General features: G+C 40.8%; 1 protein-coding gene across 3 annotated transcripts in view; it reads left to right on the plus strand.

Annotated features, from left to right (window-relative positions):
• SYT9 (synaptotagmin 9) overlaps positions 1 to 7265 on the plus strand; it is a 63758-nt gene extending 56493 nt beyond the window's left edge. Inside the window, exons 4-8 of one of the 3 annotated variants that reach the window (XM_030949371.1) lie at positions 2554 to 2674; positions 3702 to 3873; positions 4459 to 4588; positions 5163 to 5319; positions 6314 to 7265. In XM_030949371.1, coding sequence (XP_030805231.1) covers positions 2554 to 2674; positions 3702 to 3873; positions 4459 to 4588; positions 5163 to 5270 — 531 coding nt within the window. In that variant the 3' untranslated portion in view covers positions 5271 to 5319; positions 6314 to 7265. Of the gene's footprint in view, positions 1 to 2553; positions 2675 to 3701; positions 3874 to 4458; positions 4589 to 5162; positions 5320 to 6313 lie in introns of those variants that run through there. The other 2 variants (XR_004060767.1, XM_030949372.1) reach the window with 2 other exon arrangements.
• The last annotated feature ends 14842 nt before the right edge of the window (positions 7266 to 22107 follow it).

Raw genomic sequence — 22107 nt, forward strand, 5'->3', positions numbered from 1 at the left:
CTCACAGAATGAATTCCTAGACACCACGTGGAGCACTGGAGTTGAATGTGGAATATTCAGTATGGAATATGGCTCTGAATTTTGTATTCAGACACACAAAACATATCTGCATCAAGTAATAATGTACTGAGTGTCTAACATAATATAGTACAAAATATGTAAGAAGGATATTCTGCAATACAGATATGAAATAGATATATATTTCAGTGGTGCATACGTCAGTTGTTGTTTACTGAAGTACCTCCATGATTACATAAAATCCAAAATACTGTGTCAGTACATTCTGAAACATTTGAAATCAAACCTACCCCTATCCGATAAAGATGAACTGCAAAGTGCTACAAAATAAATTACAGAGAAGTTATGTAAAATCCCCAATCAGTCCATATTTATGCATACAAATATGCCACAGCTGACAATATTGAAGTATGCCAAGATACACAGTTAAAACAACAGATGCCTGATGGGCTCCTTTGTGGTCAGGGAAAACCTGACTGATTCAACAACACTGTCTTCTAAAGGGCAGTGACCAGTTCAGGAAAAACAGCCTATCAGTATTGGCAAGAGTGACAAATTCCCAAAAGATGGCTTCAGTCGATAATATCTTTAAATGGCTTATGAAATTCTGGTCCCCTCAGAGGTGCAGCACAAGAATTTCACAGCTACGAATCTCAGCCCCTCAGAGCTGGGGAAGTACATTTACATGTTGGAAGTTGCTCTCACACTGGGAAGGACAAGGAAAACTTTGCTTCCTGTTTTCCTGGTTATAGGTATCAAGCTCCAGCTGATCACTGGGAAAACCTCAGAGGTCAGTTATTTTCCTGTAATGATAAGGGCAGGTGTTAGCCAAGAGAAATTTCTGCTGGATGTGCTGCCACCTCTTTAACCTGTAGGACTTCTCACAGCATCCCAAGCAGCTTTGATCCTCCCACCAAGTGAGTCTGTGGCACAATTTGTTGCAGCAGGTTTGCTTCCAAGTGGGAGCTATCAAGAGGCACTAAACAGCCTGAGTCACAGCAGCTACCTCGATATTGTCCCAGCCTTTATTAACTTTTCAGCCACCCTGAAACACTGATCTTCAGAATGGAAAAGGTGATAAGGTTAAAAGCTGGTTATTCCTGACAAATGGCCCATAATATCAGCCTTTTCCTTCTTTGACTGCATCTCTTAAATAACAGCACAAGGAAAGGACTCATTTTGAGTGACTGTACCTGTTGGGTTTTTTCTTTGAACAAGCTGCAAGCTAAAGCAAAGGTGCCTCTCTTGAGCAAGGGGGTGGACTGAGCAGAATTCCCTTCTGACACAACGTTTTTCTACAGCTTTTTCTACTTTTTTCTACAGTTCTACAGCAACTCTTTCTGTCCTGCTCGTGTCCCCTGGAGTGACACAGTGACTGCACAGGCTCTGGGCAGCAGCTGCCTCAGACACAAACCTGTGCTAGGGGCTCCTTCCAGGTAATTTTATTTCCTTCTATGTCACCCACCACCCTTCATCTTTTGGTGACTGACAGAGAAGGAACCAGCTTGGGAAAGATGAGAAGCTATTGCACAAAGCTAAGTAAGCAAAATAAACATACCCCACATCAGCTGCATTTCCATTCCCTAGAAAACCTGGAACGTGGCTTGGAATTGCTAATTTCAAGGATCAGGTAATTTTTTTTTCCAGTCAAGAATGAAATATTAAGTTACAGGAAGCAGGTCTGTGAAAGTGTGGATTCACTGCTCAGTCAAAAAAATGCAAATGAAATCAAAGAAATCATTTAATGCAATCCTTCCTTTGATATTTTCTTAAAGAAAGAGCTAGATTTCCCTCTTAAAAAATAGTGATGATTTGTAACTGCAAACAGGGTTTGCAAATTTTCTAGTATTTTTTCTGGAACCCTGATGCCATCAACACAGGAAAGGGTTGCAATTTATTCTATCAGTGAAACAGATGGATAAATCTACTTAAGGGAGCTTGTCTGTGTGAGGCACAGGACGTTGTTGCTGTTGTTATTATTGTAATTATTATGATCAACAATTAATAATAACCCTTACTCTTCTTCTGGTGGAGACTGTCCCATTGCCATAGACACTTCAGACCTGTCACACCAGAGTTCATGCAAACTTAAGAGTTGGAAGAAGCTTTGTCCTGCCCAAACCGTGGAGTTTTTTTCTGTGACTGTCTCTGTGGGTTTCCTCCTGCAGAGCAGAGAGAAAGGCACAGACATTTGTGGCTGCTTGTCAGTGAAAGAGGCAAATCACTAAAATACATAAAACAGAACATAGGTTTTCCAGTCCCTCACAGGGCAACTCATAATTTGAATGTGTGTCATCTCCAAGGACTGAGTGCTAGAAACTATAACCTCATTTACCCTGGAGAACTTTGGTGGTCTAGCAACAGAGTGACTTGAATTTTGTATGCACATGGATGGCTGGTTTTTTCAGATATGTTTCAGAATGAGAATTCAGCTTTTACTGCAGATCCCCAAAGGTATATTTTTGTCTTTAAATCCTGCTAGGAGTAGAAAAATTGTTAATATTTCTTCACATCATCTTTCTTTTCTTGGAACAGGATAACGTGGATCTTGGTGACCTTATGTTTTCGCTCTGCTACCTTCCAACAGCTGGTAGACTAACTATTACAATAATAAAGGCAAGAAATCTAAAGGCAATGGATATCACAGGAGCATCAGGTAGGAATGAATTTAATGCTCAGTGTGGGTTTCTGTCCCATTTCCCTCCCAAGACACAGAATTCAACACTCTCAGATCCCAGAATGGTCATTGAGAGGGGTGTGGTTTTACTGTGAGCTCTCCTTGAGTACAGGAGTTGATGAGAAATAAATAACACATATTAGTTCGCTTAGATCCAAGCAACAGTTTAAAACAATTTGCTCTCTCAGAAAGAGTGCAAGATTATTTCCAATGCCACTCTAATTGAGAGTAAAACAAGCTGGCCAAAATGCATTCCCAGCACTGGGAATTTGTTTGTACAGCAGACTGTTACAGCTGTGACACAGAGGCAGACTGGCCCTCTCTGACAGTCCCCAAAAGCCACTGAGCCAGTTCTGCTGTTGCTGGCATATGGAGAAAGTGGTGGCCGTCCCAGAATCCTTTCAGCAACCCTTTCAAAAGCCCACAATAAAAAGTATAAACATAAATAAGATTTAATAGATTACTTTTAAATACTAGCAGGGTGTTGTAGAGCTCAGAAAGGACCTACAAAGAAATAGCTTTCTTTTCTGATACATTCAGGAATTTAAAAATAATTATAATTCTCTTGAGAAATATAAGCCACTAATTGTTGCACTCTGAATTGTATTTAACCATACATCAGTAAATCCCATTGTGAAAAACATTGTCATCTTCTGTCTGTCCTACAAATCTAACAAGTAATTAGGCTGCTATAAATAGGCTGATACACAGGCTGTGTAAAAAATAGTCATGTCTAACATGCTTCAGTGGATATTTTAATACTCTTTGAGCAGTTGGTACACAACAAGAAGCTTCTTGAACCTATAAAGTTCATTATGAGCAGTCAACCAGGTAAAGCTTTCAAAGCTGCACTGCCTCCCATGCATTCCATGGTGACAGAGAAGCTCCAATTCCAGTCAGGTCCAGGAGATTAATCCTGCAAGCAGGTATGGGCACACAAGAAGTCTCCCTTCACTTCCCATTTGCATTTGTCAAAAAATCAACATTGTTCTTATGACCCACACAGATCCCTACGTGAAGGTTTCTTTAATGTGTGAAGGAAGGCGGCTAAAGAAAAGGAAAACTTCCACCAAGAGGAACACTCTAAATCCCGTTTACAATGAAGCCATAGTCTTTGACGTCCCTCCAGAAAACATTGACCAAATTAACTTGTCGATAGCTGTTATGGATTATGACCGGTGAGATGCCTGTAGCTGTCAAATATTGGCTGATAGAGTCTTGCACGCTGGATTTGCACCCAGAAAGAAAGTTACTAATTTTTTTTTTTCCCTGTAAGCGGGGAATTTATGTCAGGTTGAGCTTGGTAGAAGTCTCCAAATTTTTTGTTTTGCCAGGCAGAACTTCCTTACTAAATTTTAAAGTATAGATTTGCTTCCATAACTGACATCAGTAAGCTGCAGATGTGTTTAGCAGAACTGAGGTAACTGGGCATTTAAGCACTGATGTTCAGTTTGTACATTTATGCTAAGCCTTTACATACACACGCTCCATTTATAAAGTTGTGTCTTAGAGCCTGTTTGCCTTTGCAGCTAATTACAGAACACAGGCAAAGAACCTTTTGTGTGCTACAAGGGGGGAAATATCAAATTGTTCTGAGCAGTGGGAAGTGCAAAGGGCAAGCCTACATATTTCCTAGTGCTTTGTGTTCTCCAGGCAAGAATTAATCCTAAAACCCCACGGTTAACATTTCTGATGAAATATGCAACTGGTGTGGTTCCAAAGGTAAAATTTTAAGAAAAAAATATTATGGACCATTTTCACAGTGTAGGTCACAATGAGGTCATTGGAGTTTGTCAAGTAGGCAACGATGCAGAGAGTCTAGGTCGCGACCACTGGAACGAAATGCTCTCGTACCCTCGGAAGCCCATCGCTCACTGGCATCCTCTTGTGGAGGTAAGGCTCTGATTTATTGCTTCCCCCTTGCAGTGATCAGAAATGTGCTCCCACACGGCTTTAGAAGTTGGATAAAATTTTATGAGCAAGCCCTAGATCCGCGCGCATGAGGTAAATCCTAGAAAAGGGTTTGGAAACGCTTTAAAGTTGAAATGTGACACACAGGTTAAGTCTGCTCCTTTCAATTTTCGGGAGACAGAAGGTAATTGTTGTCTGTAATATACAGTCATGAAAACACCAAACATTATACACTTGATTGAGGTTTTGGTTTTGCTTTTGAAATAAGATCTTGGGTAACTTCCACTGTTAATTGATATAAAGAAATGGACCTTGTTTACAGAACAATCAAGACCTTTTTTTTATATACAACAACCTAATTTGACTTCTTTTCTTGTAACGATATGTCATCCATGGCACTAGCACATCTCAAAGGATGCCTAACTGCAGTGACAAAAATATGTTTAAGTGTCTTTGGAGATCTGAGGCGCTCATAAGAAGCGACACAATCAGAAAAGCTTTTCAAGGTTCCTATGGCTTTTTTTTTGTTTTGTTTTGTTTTGTTTTTTGTCTTTAGGGCCCTATTCAGCAGGAATGTTATGCAGGTCTTCTGCGCTTGGATGGCTGCCGAAGAGGCTTCCTCACCCTTTTAACCTATTCAGCAGAAATTTGGCATTCCTGTTGAACTCTTTCTTAGCCATATCCTCAGGGGCTATTCCACAGAGTCCAGTGGGGTAAAGATGTCCTTTTAATCCCTCTGTCTAATCCTCTCCCCAATACAGGCAACACTAATCCTGATTCATGAGACACAGAAATTCATCAAAGATCGAACTAAATTGCTTCCTAAAGTTACCATGACTTGCTCCCATTGTTGCTCTCACTGGCTGAGTCAGGCAGTGCTCCCAGTCAAAGGGAAGTACCTTGTTTATGAACAGCTCCAGAGCTATCCTCAGTGTTGAAAGACAGGAAAGAGCACAGTGCCCATGTGAAGCCAGGAGTGATGCTGTGGGCACTAATAGTTGGAGGCAGGCAGTTCACAGCCCCTCTGAGCTTACTTCCTGCGCCAGAGTGCAGCTGTGCTACCACAGTGCCACTGAAGGTTTCCCTGCTTGGTTCTGAGCACCGGCCATAGGCAGTCCCAGAAAAGATTGCCAGGCATTAGGAAGATGCTGCAAGCTGGGAAGAATCCCACAGTCTTGTCCTGTGTCCATAAGGAATTGTGTTTCCTGGTGCCACAGCAGCACAGGCTGAGCAGGGAGTGCCCACGGGCTGTGGGGCAGGAGGAAGGCTCCATGCCTTCTCACCACAGCTGCTGCCAGCAGTGGGGCAGCTCTGCCCAGGTGCTTGTGCCCCCAGTGACAGGGTAGGTGCTGGCTGAAGTGCCACGCTTGAAATGCTGACCTGGGCACTTGAGAGCTCTCTGCTGCAGCCAGGTGTTGGCAGGAATGTCCTGACACAGCACACGAGGTGTGGTGCGAGGGTTACTGTCACCCAGAGCACAAGTGTCTCTTAGCAGAAGTTGTCTACATCCTTATATCCAACCTGTCTTCCCTCTTTGATAAATTTCATTGCAGCCAGAGCCCACAATTAGGTTTTGACAGCTGTTCCCTTTTCACAGGCATCCTGTTCTTTTCATACATGCCTGGCTAACTTCTTTAGATTTCATTGCTGTGGATTGCTTCTCATGTCACTGAAAACTAAACAGAGACATATGTTTTTCCTTCCCAGGAATCAAGTGGGGGAGGGTGTCCAGCGCATCCAGGCTGTGCAGAGAAATACATACACAGCATATCATTTTGGTTCCTGAATCAGGATTAGACTCAGCAAGAGCTTCTGGAACCTCTGTGGCCACAGCCATAGGACCCTGAATATTTGCTGAATAGGACCCTCAGTCTTCTACTGTGTGAAGAGCTATTGGTTTCAAACAGCGTGATGTTATCCACTTGTAGCATTAATTCTCCAGCTGACACTACTGCTACTGATAGATTATTTGTATGGTCGTAAGCATTACCCAAATTCGAGTCATCATTTCTGTTCAGTAGAATAACCCAGGTTTACAAGCAAAATGATAGCAATGTAAACCAACAAATATGGGAAGCAGCAACAAATATTGTCCTTGTACTTGCAAAAAAGGTGCAGTATTGTGAATGATTAGCTTTCTAAGTATTTTTTTTCAAGAATGATTGCCATCAGATTCTTATTTTTTGATGACAAGTTGCGTCCTCAGTCTCAGCTGGTGCCTCCTTTCACCTGACGTGAAAACAAATTAATATGGTTCCTTGCAGAAATCTTCAAATCTGAAAAACTGTAAAAAAAGTTCTGCTGGGTGAGAACAAGATGCATATGGTATTTGTAATGACAGCATGTTCTTTGAGAAAGGAGATAACCATCTGTATAACATGGAGGTTGTTAGTCCTCAACCTTTGTGGATGATTTTCCAGTCAACGTTTCTGAGTCGTGTCCACGACACTGCAAACTGTTGGAAGTGTGTCCCGGGTGGCAATGCTGGATCATGCAAACAAACACACACATGCCCCATGTCATCTGAAAATGCTGTTCCAAATATATAGTGCCTGTGAAGACTTCCTTTACTATTTGTGGTAGAGTTAGCAGGGCTGGTTTACATGGTGGTATATTGTATATTCCGACAAATTCTGACCATTAAAAGAAAATGAATCAAAGCACTGCATTTTGTCACGTAATGAAATTTGTACCCCAAAGCAGGAGACCCTGGAATAAATTTTTCACCACTCATTTAGCCATGCATGCAATTCTCTCATCCTCCAGTGTCTTCTACAGAGAACTTGACTCACATCTTTACATGGGAACTTTTTGTTTAAAAGATGCAAATGCAAAGTATGGATGTTTTATACAATACAGCTGTCTGCTGTGTAATTACAGAGAGGGAGCCCTGGTCATTAGATAGAGTTCAGACAAGTTTATGTGCACACACATTGCTTCACATCTTGCATGTGATGAGTGTTCACCAAGCATTTTGGACCTGCAACTCTGCTGACACAAATATGCATGCACAGATTTGAAGAAATATCTAAAATTTTGGCCTCAAGTCTAAAAAATTAGTTTTATATCCTATCAATGAGGATCTTCCACAAAACCAGAATTACTTGTGGGTAAAGAATGTCCTGGAACTTGCAGGAGATCTTGGATCTGCTGTAAATGTATGCTGGAGGTATAAATCAGAGTTCCTGTGGGCACAGTGCTTTTCAAAAATCTCTTGCCATGCCATGGGGAATACAGCTACCACCGGCAAGGGTGTACCTGCCCAGGAGTCACTGAGGGGAGATGGGCCTGAGGAAAGGAGGAGGAGCTCCTCCTCGGAGTGGAGTTCTCTGATTTCCTGGACAAATCATTCTACATTGCATCTCTGCCTGGAATGCAGAGCAGGCATGCTTCCCACTGCAATATTAGCAACAGAAACTGCTGGGAAGGGGAAAACACCTACACAGCAGGCTCCATTTGTGTCCATGGAAAAGTGCAGGAGCCTTTCTAGGATTTGTCCCCAGCAGCTCAAAGGGACATCAGCTGAAAAGTGGTATTATTATAATTGCCAGTGGGTTGCAGTTCTTCTGTTTTATTACGATGCTCAGTTTACTTAATGCATCAAAAGAATTATTTTGAACGGAGTTCTACTAAAACAGGGAAAGAAATCTCTGTGACAGTGAGCATTTAAAGTGGAATCCAGCAGACTTCAAAGGCTTATAATGAATAAAACCCCCTAAATTTATTGAATTCTCCTAATTTTTGCTCATGACTTGCAAACTGTCACTCAGGCTGTGGCATTACTATGTGCTTTTTACAAATACCTGCCTTATCATAGTAGTGCATCTATGGAGTGATATTTTTCTATATTTGGATACTTCACTCTTCACCTTTATACTCAGCCAGTGATATTCCCTAGACCCTAAATATTTTTCTGTTCTGGTTCTGGTTGGCCAGTAGACTGCTGCTGTCTTTGGGCTGTATTAGAATAATACCAGAGCCTGCTGGAAGGACCAGAGGATAGATAATTCTGCTACAAACCCAGGGCAAGCTGTGGTCCCAATGCTGCTCAGTCTTTCTTCTCTGAGCTGTGATTCTCGTTTGTAATCACCAGTAGACTCACAAGAATGATTTCAAAGCTGAAACCCTCATTTATTTTCTTATTTGCTGTGAATGCATTATTACACTGTGTGACAACTATCATAACTCTGAAATAGAAAAGAGAATTGCTTAGAAATGCATCTCAGCAAGATTTTAATCCCATTTTGCTCTTTAACAATGTGCTATTAAATTCTTACCTCTAGTTTTCCATAACAAGCCTCTGTGTCAGGTGCTGTTCTGTGACAAAGCAGTGAGTGGCAATGGGAAAACCTTCAGAGTTACTGACAGTGAGGCCGAGTACCTTGGCCTGATATTCCCGTGACAAAACACTCGCAGCACAACTCCTCTGCAGCTCAGTGCTCAGATATCTCCTTATCTGCTTCCACTGAAATCACAAGACATTAAAAGCATTTCTGTTTTCTTTTGTTTTGCTTTCCCCTGCAAATAGCCCTGGCAGTGGATAAGCAAACAGTCATCTCAATCTGGGGAAGCAGGGACTACCAGAACAGAAAAACAATATGTAGCATAAAAGGCCCAGTGTTAAAATTGTTCTTACCAGCCATTGCATGGCTCAGTTTTCCATGCCAGCAGATCCATAAAACACAGAAGCAGCATGTGTGAGACAGTTGTTACATAAAGGTACAATTCAATTGCTCATAGGGGAACTCCTGGATCAATACAAAATGAAACAACAGCAAAGGACAATGCAAAAGAATGGGAAAAAGAGGTTATTTTAGCCCACCCTTCCTGGCTTGAGGGGATGGTTGCTGAGGGGGCTTTTGGGTTGTTTTTATTCTTTGGTTTGGTTTGGTTTGGTTTGGTTTGGTTTGATTTGGTTTAGTTTGGTTTCTTTCATGTGTTTTAAACACCAAGCATGGTATGTAGCTATATTAACATGAGCACCCAAAGCCAGGGACATAAGAGATATATTGATTTACATGCTTATCACCTAGCAACATTCCAGCGCTGAGGGGACATGTCTGCAACTGAAATAAAAAATAGCTGAAAACTCTTTTGGTTTAAAAGTAACAAACAATAAACGGGGACCAGGAAATTCAGTTGAAAAATCTGTTTGACCCAGCTAGAAATCCATCAGAAATGACTTTGTTGTTAATACATTTTGTTTGAACAGAAGGAAGTGAAAAAAGCCGATCAGGTGACTCCCTCTGAAGTGTCATTGATGAAATGCTTTTTTCCCCTTAGAACAGTGCATTGCCAAATGATTGCATCTCAGTATCAAGAGAGAAAACAATGGATCTCTTATCTAGTAGGAAAAAAAAATCATATAGTGAGAGTAATCCACAACACTGTAGAATTTAACAGCAGCCCCCTGTGCTGCAGAAAAGGGCAGTGGGACAGACTTGGTGACCCTGGATCTTGCTGCAATTAGTGCCACCATGATTGAAGGTGACAGCCTGGCAGCGTGTGCGCCAGGTGCCAGCTGTATTCCAGCAGCGCCCAAGGCCAGGCAGCTCCAGGAGTTGTGCTCACAGCTCTTTTCCCACACAGTGGGTTGGGCAAGGAACCCCAGCTGGGAGTTCTCCAGGGCCCTGCATTCCCTGGGAGCACATCCATCCCCAGGGCCCTGCATTTCCCTGGGAGCACACCCATCCCCAGGGCCCTGCATTTCCCTGGGAGCACATCCATCTCCAGGGCCCTGCATTTCCCTGGGAGCACACCCATCTCCAGGGCCCTGCATTTCCCTGGGAGCACATCCATCCCCAGGGCCCTGCATTTCCCTCGGAGCACATCCATCCCCAGGGCCCTGCATTCCCTGGGAGCACATCCATCCCCAGGGCCCCTGCAGTTCCCTGGGACACATCCATCCCCAGGGCCGCTTCCCTGGGCATTTCCCACCTTCCCTGGAGCACACCCATCCTCTTTCAGGCGGCCCTCCATCTCGCTGCCTTTCCTGGGAGCACATCCATCCCCAGGGCCCTGCATTTCCTGGGAGCACACCCATCTCCAGGGCCCTGCATTCCCTGGGAGCACAGCCATCTCCCTGGAGGCACGCAGAGGGGGGCGCTGCCCGCCATGGAAGGCTCTGCCCGCCATGGAAGGCATCGCACGTGGCACACAGGGGGAGGTGACGGGAGATGCAAACACCTGGGCTCTTCATTTGCTCCTCTGTTTTCTCTGGGCTCTTTAGTTCCTCCTCCTTTCTGCTCAAACATAGACGTTGTAAAACTGAGGTGTTTTACTCGGTTGCATGCTGGCCAGCTGCCATCCTCGATACCCGTTGCAAAGGTGTGTGAAGAGAGGTGTGTTGTTTTTTTGGTATCCTTTTGGTTTTGGTAGCACATCAACATTGTACTATACTTTATTATTTCTTGTTCAATAAGTAGTCCTGGTATCTCTATGTTTCATGTCTAATTTTGGAGAGCAGGGCCATACCTGTATCGAGGCTCTCTCAATTAGGTGGGCATTTTGTTTGTTTAGTAGAAATAATGCATGATTCTTTTCGCAGTGATGGTTTGAGGGACAAAGAAATTCTTAATTTTGTAATATGTATTACAATCTTCTGAACACAAGTAAAAATGTACTGTGATTTATTTCTATAAATCTAGTCTGAACAAATAAGTTTCGATCTTAATAAAAACTGTAAGAAATTGTGCAATTGTAATTTATTACTATTTTGTATTTAATAAATATTAAAGTTCAATTCATTATTCAGAAAGACAGAAAACACTTTGGAAATGTTTTTGCTCAGTTTTTCTCCACAGATAACATGTTTTGATAAAGTACATGAGACCAGAGAGAAAAAGCTTTCAATTTTACAGAACTCACACATAATTTAGGAGTTTGGATACTGAAACCTCCTCAGTTTCATCCCATGTCCACAGTCATCATGGCAGAAAGATTATTTGACATGTCAGTGGTGAATCTCATCTGTGTTTCATATTAAGAAGAAAATCAAGAAGCTAGAGAAGTGCTTCTATCAAGTGACATTGTGTTAAATTACCAAAATTAGTAATTACATTGGCATGCTGGCAAAATTAGCAGTCCTCCTGTCAACACCTGACATGTAGCTCCAGGAAATTCTGAGAGGTTCCCTGGCAGAACCAGCTTCTCAGGAGGAAAAAATCCTAAGGAAAGGATTTTTCATAAAAAGATGTCTGCGACACACTGCCAGTAGAAATAACTTCCAAGTGGTGTCTAGATATGTGCCTGACAGATTTTCATTTTAATTGTCAACTGCTGGTATTATTATTATTGTTGTTGTTGTTGTTGTTGTTTTTTACTTCTGATACCTGCTGGTTTGCCTCCTCCTATCCTCAAAGTCTTTCCCTCACCCTGTTTCCCTCTGTGGTTCTTACTGGACAGATGGGTTCAGCTGTTCTCATTCCTCACACGTGAGTTCTCCCAGCGAGCCCAGGCCCAGCAGACCAGGCTGGTAACGAGCTGCTTCAGCCTTTACTCACATTTCATCTGCCACTCACCTCACAGCAAGAACATCTTCATTACAAAGGTGTGGATTTGCTCTTCAGGTAACAGTCCAAAATCGTAGGGACATCAGGACTGCTGCAGGATGTGAGGACATGATGGAATTAAGTTGCCAGTTTTCAATTCAATGAGTTAATAGTAATGGCCAGGCCTGAAACACCTTTGATGAATGCTGCAAAATCCAAGGTGACAGCAAATCACAAAATCAATAGCTACTCATGTCTGTTCCTAAAGACATCAAACATTTGGTGTCTGCAGGTGTTTGAATAAGTATCTTAATAAAATGTTTGAGGCCATAACACAGCCTGAAATGTCAGAACATTCTGACACCTGTCTAATGTAATGTTCAGCCACACAGAGAGCAAACAGACAAGTGAGAGAGCTGTGTTTATAAAAGGAGCTACCAGAGGATTCGGGGGAACAGACACAACAATCCAAATGGCAACAATTAAATGAGAAATATCTTCTGGAATTTTTATTTAAACCAAAGGCACTGCAAACTCTAATGCTGCTGTCCTTAAGAGAAAGGATGTCTAAAGAAAGGAGATTTGCACTTACAGCTCTGTATTAATTTCCTTTCCCCTTTGGCACCTGAAAAAACCAAAAAGAAAGCTGTAAATCATTATTGGTTTTGGGTGCCTGAGTAAACCCCACATTTCAGGGTTTAAGAGGAGTCAGCAGCACTTCCAGCACTTCAGTGTACAAAAGACCCTGGATTCAGTGCTGACAATGCCTGGCTCCTCACAGAAGTAAAGCACCTCATGTTTCCCAGAGTATGGCATTATCTTGTTCCAAAACTGCATTATTTCTCTTACCCAGACTCCCCTCACACCCTGTTACATGAATGGCTTTCCCAGTTTGCTAACAAGCCTCAGTTTTAATCTGTGTGCTCTGTTTGCAGGGCAAGGTGGTGGCAGATGCAGGGAGCAGCTCCCACCAGGGCCAAACCTCCCAATCAGCAAACAATTCATCCCTTCTTTTCCACATCCAATGCCTGCAAACAAAACCTGAACTTTCTGACACAGAAGATTTAATGCAAAACATCAAAAAAAAAAATTATTCCACCCTGAACCATTCGTGCTCCATGACATTGACCCCAGCTCTCTATATTATTATTATCATAATAATGCATACAATATCATAATAAGACATACAGTATTCTCACAGCAATTCGTGTGTGACTCCACATTACCTCTGTTTAATTCACCACCTTTCTGCCTCAAGTGTTCCAGCAGTGGTTTTGTGTTTGTTTTGAATTTCCTAGTAAGTACCAAGGGTGTGCTGCAGACTGTGCCTAAAATAGCATCTGGTTTGTAATTACTGCCTGGAACCTAAATACAAAAGCCTGTTGCTCCATGAAAAGATACAATTATTGAAAAGATCTTTTATGCATGGTTTGTCTGCATGCTCAACCATCAATTAAATCATTACCATCTAATCCTGCTCATAAATGGAATTGCACAGATTCCCAAATTCCTGAACCTACAAAAATTTGTTTCCAAGTGAAAAATTACCATGCTTATTGAAGAACTAAAGGAAAGCATAATTCCTCTATGGAGATTGGAGTTCCAAGCAGAGCCTTTTATCTCTTTTCTTCAGGGAAGGCTATACAATCACCAAGTTGTTAATTGAGGGGCAAAAGCCATTCTGGTTTAGCCACTGCAGGTACGTGGGATAAAAGGTAATTGATCCCAAACCTATTTTCTGGGTACCAATCTACACCTGCCATCACAACCTCAGTCTGGCAGCACAGCCTTTTTGGTCCACAATTTTGCCCAGACATCCCAATTTTGACTTTCAATATTTTTATTTTTTTCCCTGCAACCAGACACACACATCAGACACTCAGAAAACTTTTGAGCTTTCTTCATTCTCATCTGCTTACCAAAGGAACAGGACAGGAGAGGGGGTGCACAAACACACATTTTTGTGCTGCCCAGGGCAGTGTGTCAGGCAAAATCCAAGGACTGGTGTGTATTTCAAGAGCTTAAACAAATCCTTGGTATCCTCTTGATCTCCTTCCACCTACTGACACAGTTCCTGTGCCAAGTGTGACAGCTCTGGAGCAGAATTGTGCCAGGGATGCTGTGCAGGGAGAACTCAGTGTTCCCTCTTGGGGCTCCTGGGGAAAGAACCAGCAGAGTGAGAGCAGGAGGAGCTCACCCTCCCCTGGTGGGACTCTGGAGCCTCCACAGTGCCTGGGAGCTGATGGACAAGCTGTGGGGGACCTTCAGTTTCCAGGGTTTTCCCTTCTGCTGCTGGGAAAATTTCCCTTATCTGTCTTTCATGCAGATTATCTCTGACACAAAGACTTCTTTTCCCCCAGTGTGAAGATTTCTGCATCCCCCTGCTGCTGGCTGTGCTTACATTGCAGTAATTCTGAGTAATGTCAGGCATGGATGTAAAAGAATGTCCCATTTCCAGTAATGTAAAGGAATGCCCCATTTATCTCCAGTAATGTAAAGGAATGCCCCATTCCCAGTAAAGTAAAGGAATGCCCCATTTATCTCCAGTAATGTAAAGGAATGCCCCATTTCCAGTAAAGTAAAGGAATGCCCCATTTATCTCCAGTAATGTAAAGGAATGCCCCATTCCCAGTAAAGTAAAGGAATGCCCCATTTATCTCCAGTAAGAACCAGCAGGCCTCAGTTGGTAATCAGTTTGTAATTAGGAGGCTGCTCTCTCAGGTTAAGGTACTGTAAAGTTCCAGGGAATTTTTAAGCTATTCACAGCACTCTGGTGCCAATAAACTAGGAAAATATAGAGTCCTAAAAATACCCTCATGTAAACATATCAGAAATGGAAATCCAGACAAAATAGAAATCCATCTAGAAATCCAGTGGTGTCTTCTACACATGAAAATGGTGAGACTTTGCAATATTTAATTTGAGGCTACCTGACCAAGTGAGTTTTGCAGTGCTTCCCTTGATCTATCTTTAAATCACAGTCCAGGTAATCCTTTAAACAAATTCTCCTTCAGGTTGTAATTTTTCATTCAATAAAGTCATAAATACCTTTTCCAACATCCTGGTGTCAGGAGTGGTTCTCACATCATTCACTGTGTTTCTGGAAAAAGCCCTGTGGTGGCTTTAGGAAGGTGAAGGTTTGGGTTTTACTGAAGTGGATGGATGAATTCCAGTATCACTGTGGACAAAAGAATGCAATCTGATATGAGTATTTTGCCTTCAGTCCCTGACATTTCCTTCTGTACTGCCTACTCTGGGCATTCCTCATGTGTGCCTTGGTTTGTTTTCTGGAAATAAAAGCATTTCCCTTAAGCCAATAAAATGAAAAACACAGGACATATACTGGGAAGTGCTAAGAAAAGTACAGTGTAGATCTATTTCTCATCTCCAAAATAATCTTACTTCATACATCCTTTTGCAAGTAATTTCATCCTTCCTTTGCCCTCCTGTAACTCCTTTGGCTGCACGTACATAGAAGATTTTCCCTGGGTATTTCTATTTTTCATTAGAAGTGGATTTCTCCTTCAGACACGTAGAATTTATTCAAAAGGTGTCCCACTAATCATATCTTCTCTAGAAAAAATGTATTTCAAAGGATCAACCATTTATTTCATCTTCTGAGCAAGAAGCATCATTGCCCTTGCTCCTGCCTAATGCAGCAGGAAATGTCCCCCAGAATGACACCTGCACAGGATGAATAATAAAAGAATACTAAAATAATAAAATAATTTCTTAATAATAAATTATAAATAAATAAATAAATACAAGTACATAAATAAATATAAGTAAATAAAGTATAAAATAAAATAAAAGTAAATAAAGTAAAGTAAATAAAATAAATTATAAATAAATAAAAATAAATCCTAAAAATACTTGGAAATTTATAAAACAAAATGCAATGTTTTTTTGGAGAATTTGTGTCATTTTATGATATTTCCTGCATAACTTGTTATTATTTTAGCAAGACCTGCCACTGTACAGTCAGGAACATCCAGGGCTGTTTCCTGTCTCTTGTATTTCCAGCAGACTTCTGGTCAGCTGCAGTCCAAGGCTTTTTCTGTATTTTGTTCATTATCTTTTTCATGTAACATATAACTGGCTATCCAGGTGTTCTTCAGACACTGATTCTGCACATCCAGTTCTGATAAGTTACTTAAATCCTTGTCATCTCACAGATCTAATCCTTCCCCAAATCTCACAAAAATGTATAAACACTGAAAGATTCAAACCTGCAGCTTTGGATTTGGGCACCTAAATTCCATCCAAATGCTTTTGCTTCACCTTTAAATGCATTCTGGCTTTTAATCACACAAAGTTTCACTTTTTTTGTTCATCAGTGTCATGTGTTCAGAATTTTTCCTTACAGTGAAGGTAGAACCAAGACACTGGGTGAGCCTCCCAGCTTTCACTTTGCTTCTGAGAAAGTGTCTGGAAAAATCAGAATGTTCAGGATGAGAGAGTAAATTAACTCACCCATATTAGTTGTGTTTAGACTTCAGGAGATTTTTTCCTGCGGCCTTCATGTGCTCTATGATTTTTGAATTTGTGACTTCTAATAAACTTTGCCCTTTCTGTTGGTATATTTAGAATTTCCTGCGGTTTTGGGTGTCTGGTGGAGCTCACGTGGCAGATTCCAGGCAGTGCTGTGACCTGGTCTTTGAGATGGCAGAATTACAGCCCTCCCTTCAGATTTAATTTTTGGAGACCTTCTGGCCATCTGCTGAGGAGCCACAAAGTGCTGCTGACTCCATCCTGTCTCTGAGGGAAGCTTTCCCCTGGGTTTTCTGGAAGGTTCTTAGTCCAGACTGACCTGGAGTCTCTGCCTTTCAAGCTGTTGCTGCTCCCAAACTGCAGCAAACAATTCCTGCTACAGCTTTACACTGTGATTTAAGCTCTGGGTTTGCATGGCCCAGTCCCTCCTTTTGCACATAATCCAGCACAGGAAGGCATCAGTGCAGTCCCTCAGTGACTCATTAAAATATTTTAATCAAGTTTTAGTGCACTTTTCATGCAAAGAGTGACTGCACGATGCTATCTCGGTAAAAACAAAATCAGAAACCAACAACAAAATCCCAAATAAAAAAAATGTTTTAAGTAAGCTCCAAGTTCATGAAAGAACAATCTATTCTGCCCTCTTTTAATTCAGGTATAATCAGCTTTCTGGCCTGTTCTTGTGTTTAATAACACTACTGGCAATATTGCCATTGACTACAATGAGGAAAAATAAAACCTGGTTTAATAGATGCTTCAGCTTATAAAATAATAACCCAACAAGTTCCTTAACATGGTTTTGCTTAACCTGTTCATTTCTTTTCATACCTAAAATGCAAGGTCCAGAACACATAGGAAATTAACAAAGGAGTGCAGTGCTTCTTTTTGTTCAGTATTAAAAAGCTAAATCCTCATTAAAAGATATTATTAAGTTGTGTGAATCACCCTTATTGGAGGGATATGTCACAGCCATGGGAAGAAGCAGAGTGACTGGATGGTAGCAAAGAATTCATGTTGTCTGTCAGGCCCATTATGAACCACGGGGAATTTCTGCCACCTCACAATTTTAACCTTTCAACATCTGTGTCGGAATCATGGAATCATAGAATTCATAGAACTATAGGATGGTTTGTGTTGGAAGGGGCCTGAAAGATCAACCAGTTCCAAGCTCAGGGCCCCATCCAGCCTGGCCTTGGGCACTTCCAGGGATGGAAGGAGCAGCCACAGCTTCTCTGTGTCAGTGCCTCACCACCCTCACAGTAAAGATTTATTCCTAAAATCCCATCTAACCTTGCCCTCTGTCAGTTTAAAGCCATTACTGCTTGTCCTGTCACTATAGACCCTGGCAAAGAGCCCGTCTCCACTTTCTTGTAGCCCCTTTGGGCACGGGAGGGCTGCTGGAAGGTCTCCCTGGAGTTTGGATGTAAAAATAAAATACACAAACATTAAAAAAAAATTAAAATTATGTTTCTATAGTTGTAATTAAAGATATACCTTAAGTAAGTAAAAATCTAAATTAAGATAGTGAAAAGTTTATAATGTAGAAATGTAATTATATAAAGTAAGCCAAGAGTTTAAAAGTTATAATAGAAATATATATGTATATGTTCAACAACAACCTATTAAATAAAAGTATCTGCAATACAGCAAAATTAAGTAAAAGTGATAAATTAAAAAAAAAACTTTATAACATCTATCCATTAAACTAGAAAGTGATATATAATCTTATAACAAAACACTTATAACTACTTTAAACTATAACCAACAACTTACTCCTTTAAAATCTCACATCCTCTAAAACTAATGTTTATCTAAGCAATAAATCATGCTTAAGCCAACAATGGTCCCATTCCTTCATTAAAAACAACAATAATACCTGTGGAAACTGCGCTGCACCACTTTCTGTCCCTTTATCCCCTGATGACATGGTATTAAATGGAAACATTTTGCCCCTCTCCTGCCAAAGCAGCACGGGGACACCACTGAAGGAATGGTAATTAATACTGCTGCTGCTTCTTCTCACCAGCCCATTGTTTTGTTATCAAACCCCTTTTCCTGACCCTTCTCATCAGAAATCCCCAGGTGAGGAGGCCGAGGGTTTTCTCCATAAGAATTCCTTTTAAAGCCAAATTAACAGGTTTTACTGATTCAGCTGGCTTCTATTTTTGGTGCCTAGCTGGGAATACGTGTAGGGAAAGAGACAAATATAATTTACAGCAAGATCTTAGAGCAGGCCCCCTTGTGACATCAGCATGTAGACACTCAAGGCTACTCATTACTCCTGAAAATCTTGTCCCATCTAAGTGCAGCAAATTCAGGGGTGTGCTTGCAAACAGCTCCCATGGCTCCAGACATTTGAAATCTGTTTATCTGTCTGTCTCTATCAGATAGAAACAGCATTTATTTGATGTATTTCCCAGCTATTCAAGAGAGCACGAGTAAAAATATCGAAGTTTTGAGCCTCTGCAACACATTCCATAATAAACACACCCCCAGCTTTAGCCTTGTTTATTTTTATGAGGCTTTGCTTTTAAGGGATTTTATTTTGTTCCAGTGCACTTTCTCCCCACATCAAATTCAGAGTGGTCTTCCACTTATCTTTCTTACATTACTGACAGTCTTTTTGAGTTTGAACAACATTATCAGAGAAGTAATCAGTGTTCTGCTGAAGCTACAGGGATTCAACAGATACTCTTGAAACCACATTACTCAGAAGCTCCTGGCTGCCATTTGGGATAAATGCCTGTATTGGAGGAAAGAATAGATCATGTTATTCATGCCTGTGATCCTTCATCATATGGAGAAAGTTTTACTTCAAATAATGAATCAGAAAGCAAAGCAGCAAGAGAGCTGTAAAGAAAAAAAGTAGACAACAGCAAGAGAGATGAGGAGAGGAGAGGAAAATGTGATGGGAAAAAATGAGACAGGACTGGAATTAAAGGCAATGATGTAGAAAAATTCCTGATAGCTTTAATGGGTTGTCAAAGAAGATCTGCAAATCCTCCAAAATAAATGAAACAAAAAAACCAGAGCCATGTAAATTCATATAAAAATGAAATGGAGCAAAGTGTCTCATCTGTTATTTCAGGATGCCAAAATTAAACTACTCTACCTAATAAAGTAAAATAGCTGTTTATGAAATGCTACTTTAGTTTATGACATATGCAGCCTGTACTGGTTCTAAAGATTAACCTGCATCAAAATCTCCAGTCTGTTTCTCCTGGAAAATTCCCTTAGCTTCCATGGGGTCTGATGCTAAGGAACCATAAAGTCATGGTATCCATTCTCCTTGATTCAATCAAATTCATTATTTACTTGGTTTAACTGGACTACACACAATTAATGAGTGAGCATGTGAGTGGCTTCTTCCTGGGCTGGTAAGGAGGAGGAACAAGTTTTCTTATTGTTCTCAGTTTAATCAATATATCTACAATAGCAAAGGAGAACATTTCAGAAGTGAAAAGTGCAAATCCTGCACTGAGGGCTCTGCTGTGCTCCCTAGACCCTGACCTACATCAGGATGTTGTGACACCTTCAAAGGAATGTGGGGTCAATTGGATCTTCTGATTCTCCATTTCATCTCCAGGCACTCCAGGAGAAATACGCTTCTTTCTTTCCCCAGAACTATCAGCTTTTATGTGCCTCTGTGGCACAGAATAAACAACCCCAGGTAGGTTTAAATTAGCAGATGATATTTGTGACTAGTGAAAAAAAAACAATCTTTCATTAACTTTCTAGAGAGACGTAGCTTTAAAAGACGTGATCAAATAAAGTTTAAATGAGAATTAATGTATGCACTAAATGACTGATGCCACCCTAAAAATCTTTCCCTGTTAGCCCTGTATGTCAATTTATACTCACAGACACAGAATATTGAGGAAAAGTGTACTAGAGAAGCTGTTTTTCCACAGGAATTGTCATGCATGAAAAGTGCTAAAAATACAGCCACAAAAAGCAATCTGTTTCTCTGAGTTCTGTGTTTCCTTTCTGCCATTTTTTTAAAAAATGAACGTCTATTTATGGAAAGCAGATTTTTTTTTTCTTATGATTCAGTGTCTTTGGTTGCAACCCCTGGTATTTCTGCACCCATGAATTGTGTGGGATAATGGCAGGAGTAGTGAAGGTCCGTTGGGGGTTCTCTTTCCAAGCTAAAATCCAGATGTTGCCACATGATTACATTTCTTCCACAAACCTCCTCTTAAACCTAACATTGACAAGCCTCTTTAAGGCTATTTGTCAATCAATGGAAATCATAGAAATCAACTAATCATTTTGGTACCTGGACAAAAGGAATGGAAAACTAATAAAGTGATGGAGAAAAGAAACTGTAACCCTTTCTTCTCCATTTTCTGCATTTTCCTGTCACCATCTTTCACAACTCTCCCACAATGACTGCCCCAAAGTTTCGTGCTGTTTGTTTGCAATCCACAGAAGTTTTTGCTTAGAAAAAATGGTTATATTCCTATTTATTATAATTTGGAATTTTTCAGTATCTCACATCCCTTCAATTCGTACTTACATTAATGATTGTTCCTCCTTGTACCTCGCATACCAATGTTATAATTCTAAATGTTATAACTCAATGTTATATCTAAATTCTTAATTTGAAAAATCCTGCCTGACACAAATATTACTCAAGAAAGAGAGATTTCCATTAACTACTCAACTTCTTTTTGTTTCAGGTGAAGCCCAGAGGGCTCAGCACAGTGTAAGAGCCATGCTTGAAATGCTTGCTGAAGTCAAGTTTGTGCTTCTGGGACTGGATTTTCACCAAAAGAGTTAAAATTGCTACTGGGAGGGGATTATTCATTTTGGAATGCTTCACATTTTCACTTCTTTTCTACACAATTTAATTTTTTTCTTTCATTTTGGAAACATCCTCTATAATGTAAGGGACAAGCCCCAGCATTTCTGTAGATGTAGAACCCATCAGGATCACTGAAAACACCTGAAGTGGATATGACTATTAATTCTGAAAGCAGATTCTCTATCATTATCTTGCACTATTGTTATCCTGCAATGACAATGCACCAGAAGGCAGCCAGATTTTTCCTACCAGGTTTTCTGCCTGCAGACATGAGCCTTTAGGAGGTGTGCAGTCAGTATTATGGTTTTTACAATTACCCATCTGACAAATAATGTGCAACTCCCCTGTTCTCTTTGGGCTTCTTTAGGAGCCCCAGAAGCTCCAACAGCAGGTCATGCTTTATTTTTTTTTATTGAAAACAAAAAGCTAAAGCCTTAGCTCTGAATGCTTCTGATCTAAAGGAAGAATTCACAAATGGAGATGTCAAATATTAAGAAATGTCTTCTGCAATAAGTCAGGCATATGAACAAATCAAAACTGGATTTAAAAGGTCTGAGAGTCTCAAGCAGGGACTGTTTCTATGTGTCTGTAATCTTCCTGGGAAATTACAGCTCACCTCTTTGGTGATATTAAAGGTAAACATTCAATAAATGCCAGCAATGCTGCTGCTGTTAGGTTTTGGGAGAAGCAATGCCATTATGAATGGATGCAGT

This window comes from Camarhynchus parvulus, chromosome 5, assembly GCF_901933205.1.
Source record: "Camarhynchus parvulus chromosome 5, STF_HiC, whole genome shotgun sequence".
NCBI lineage: Eukaryota > Metazoa > Chordata > Aves > Passeriformes > Thraupidae > Camarhynchus > Camarhynchus parvulus.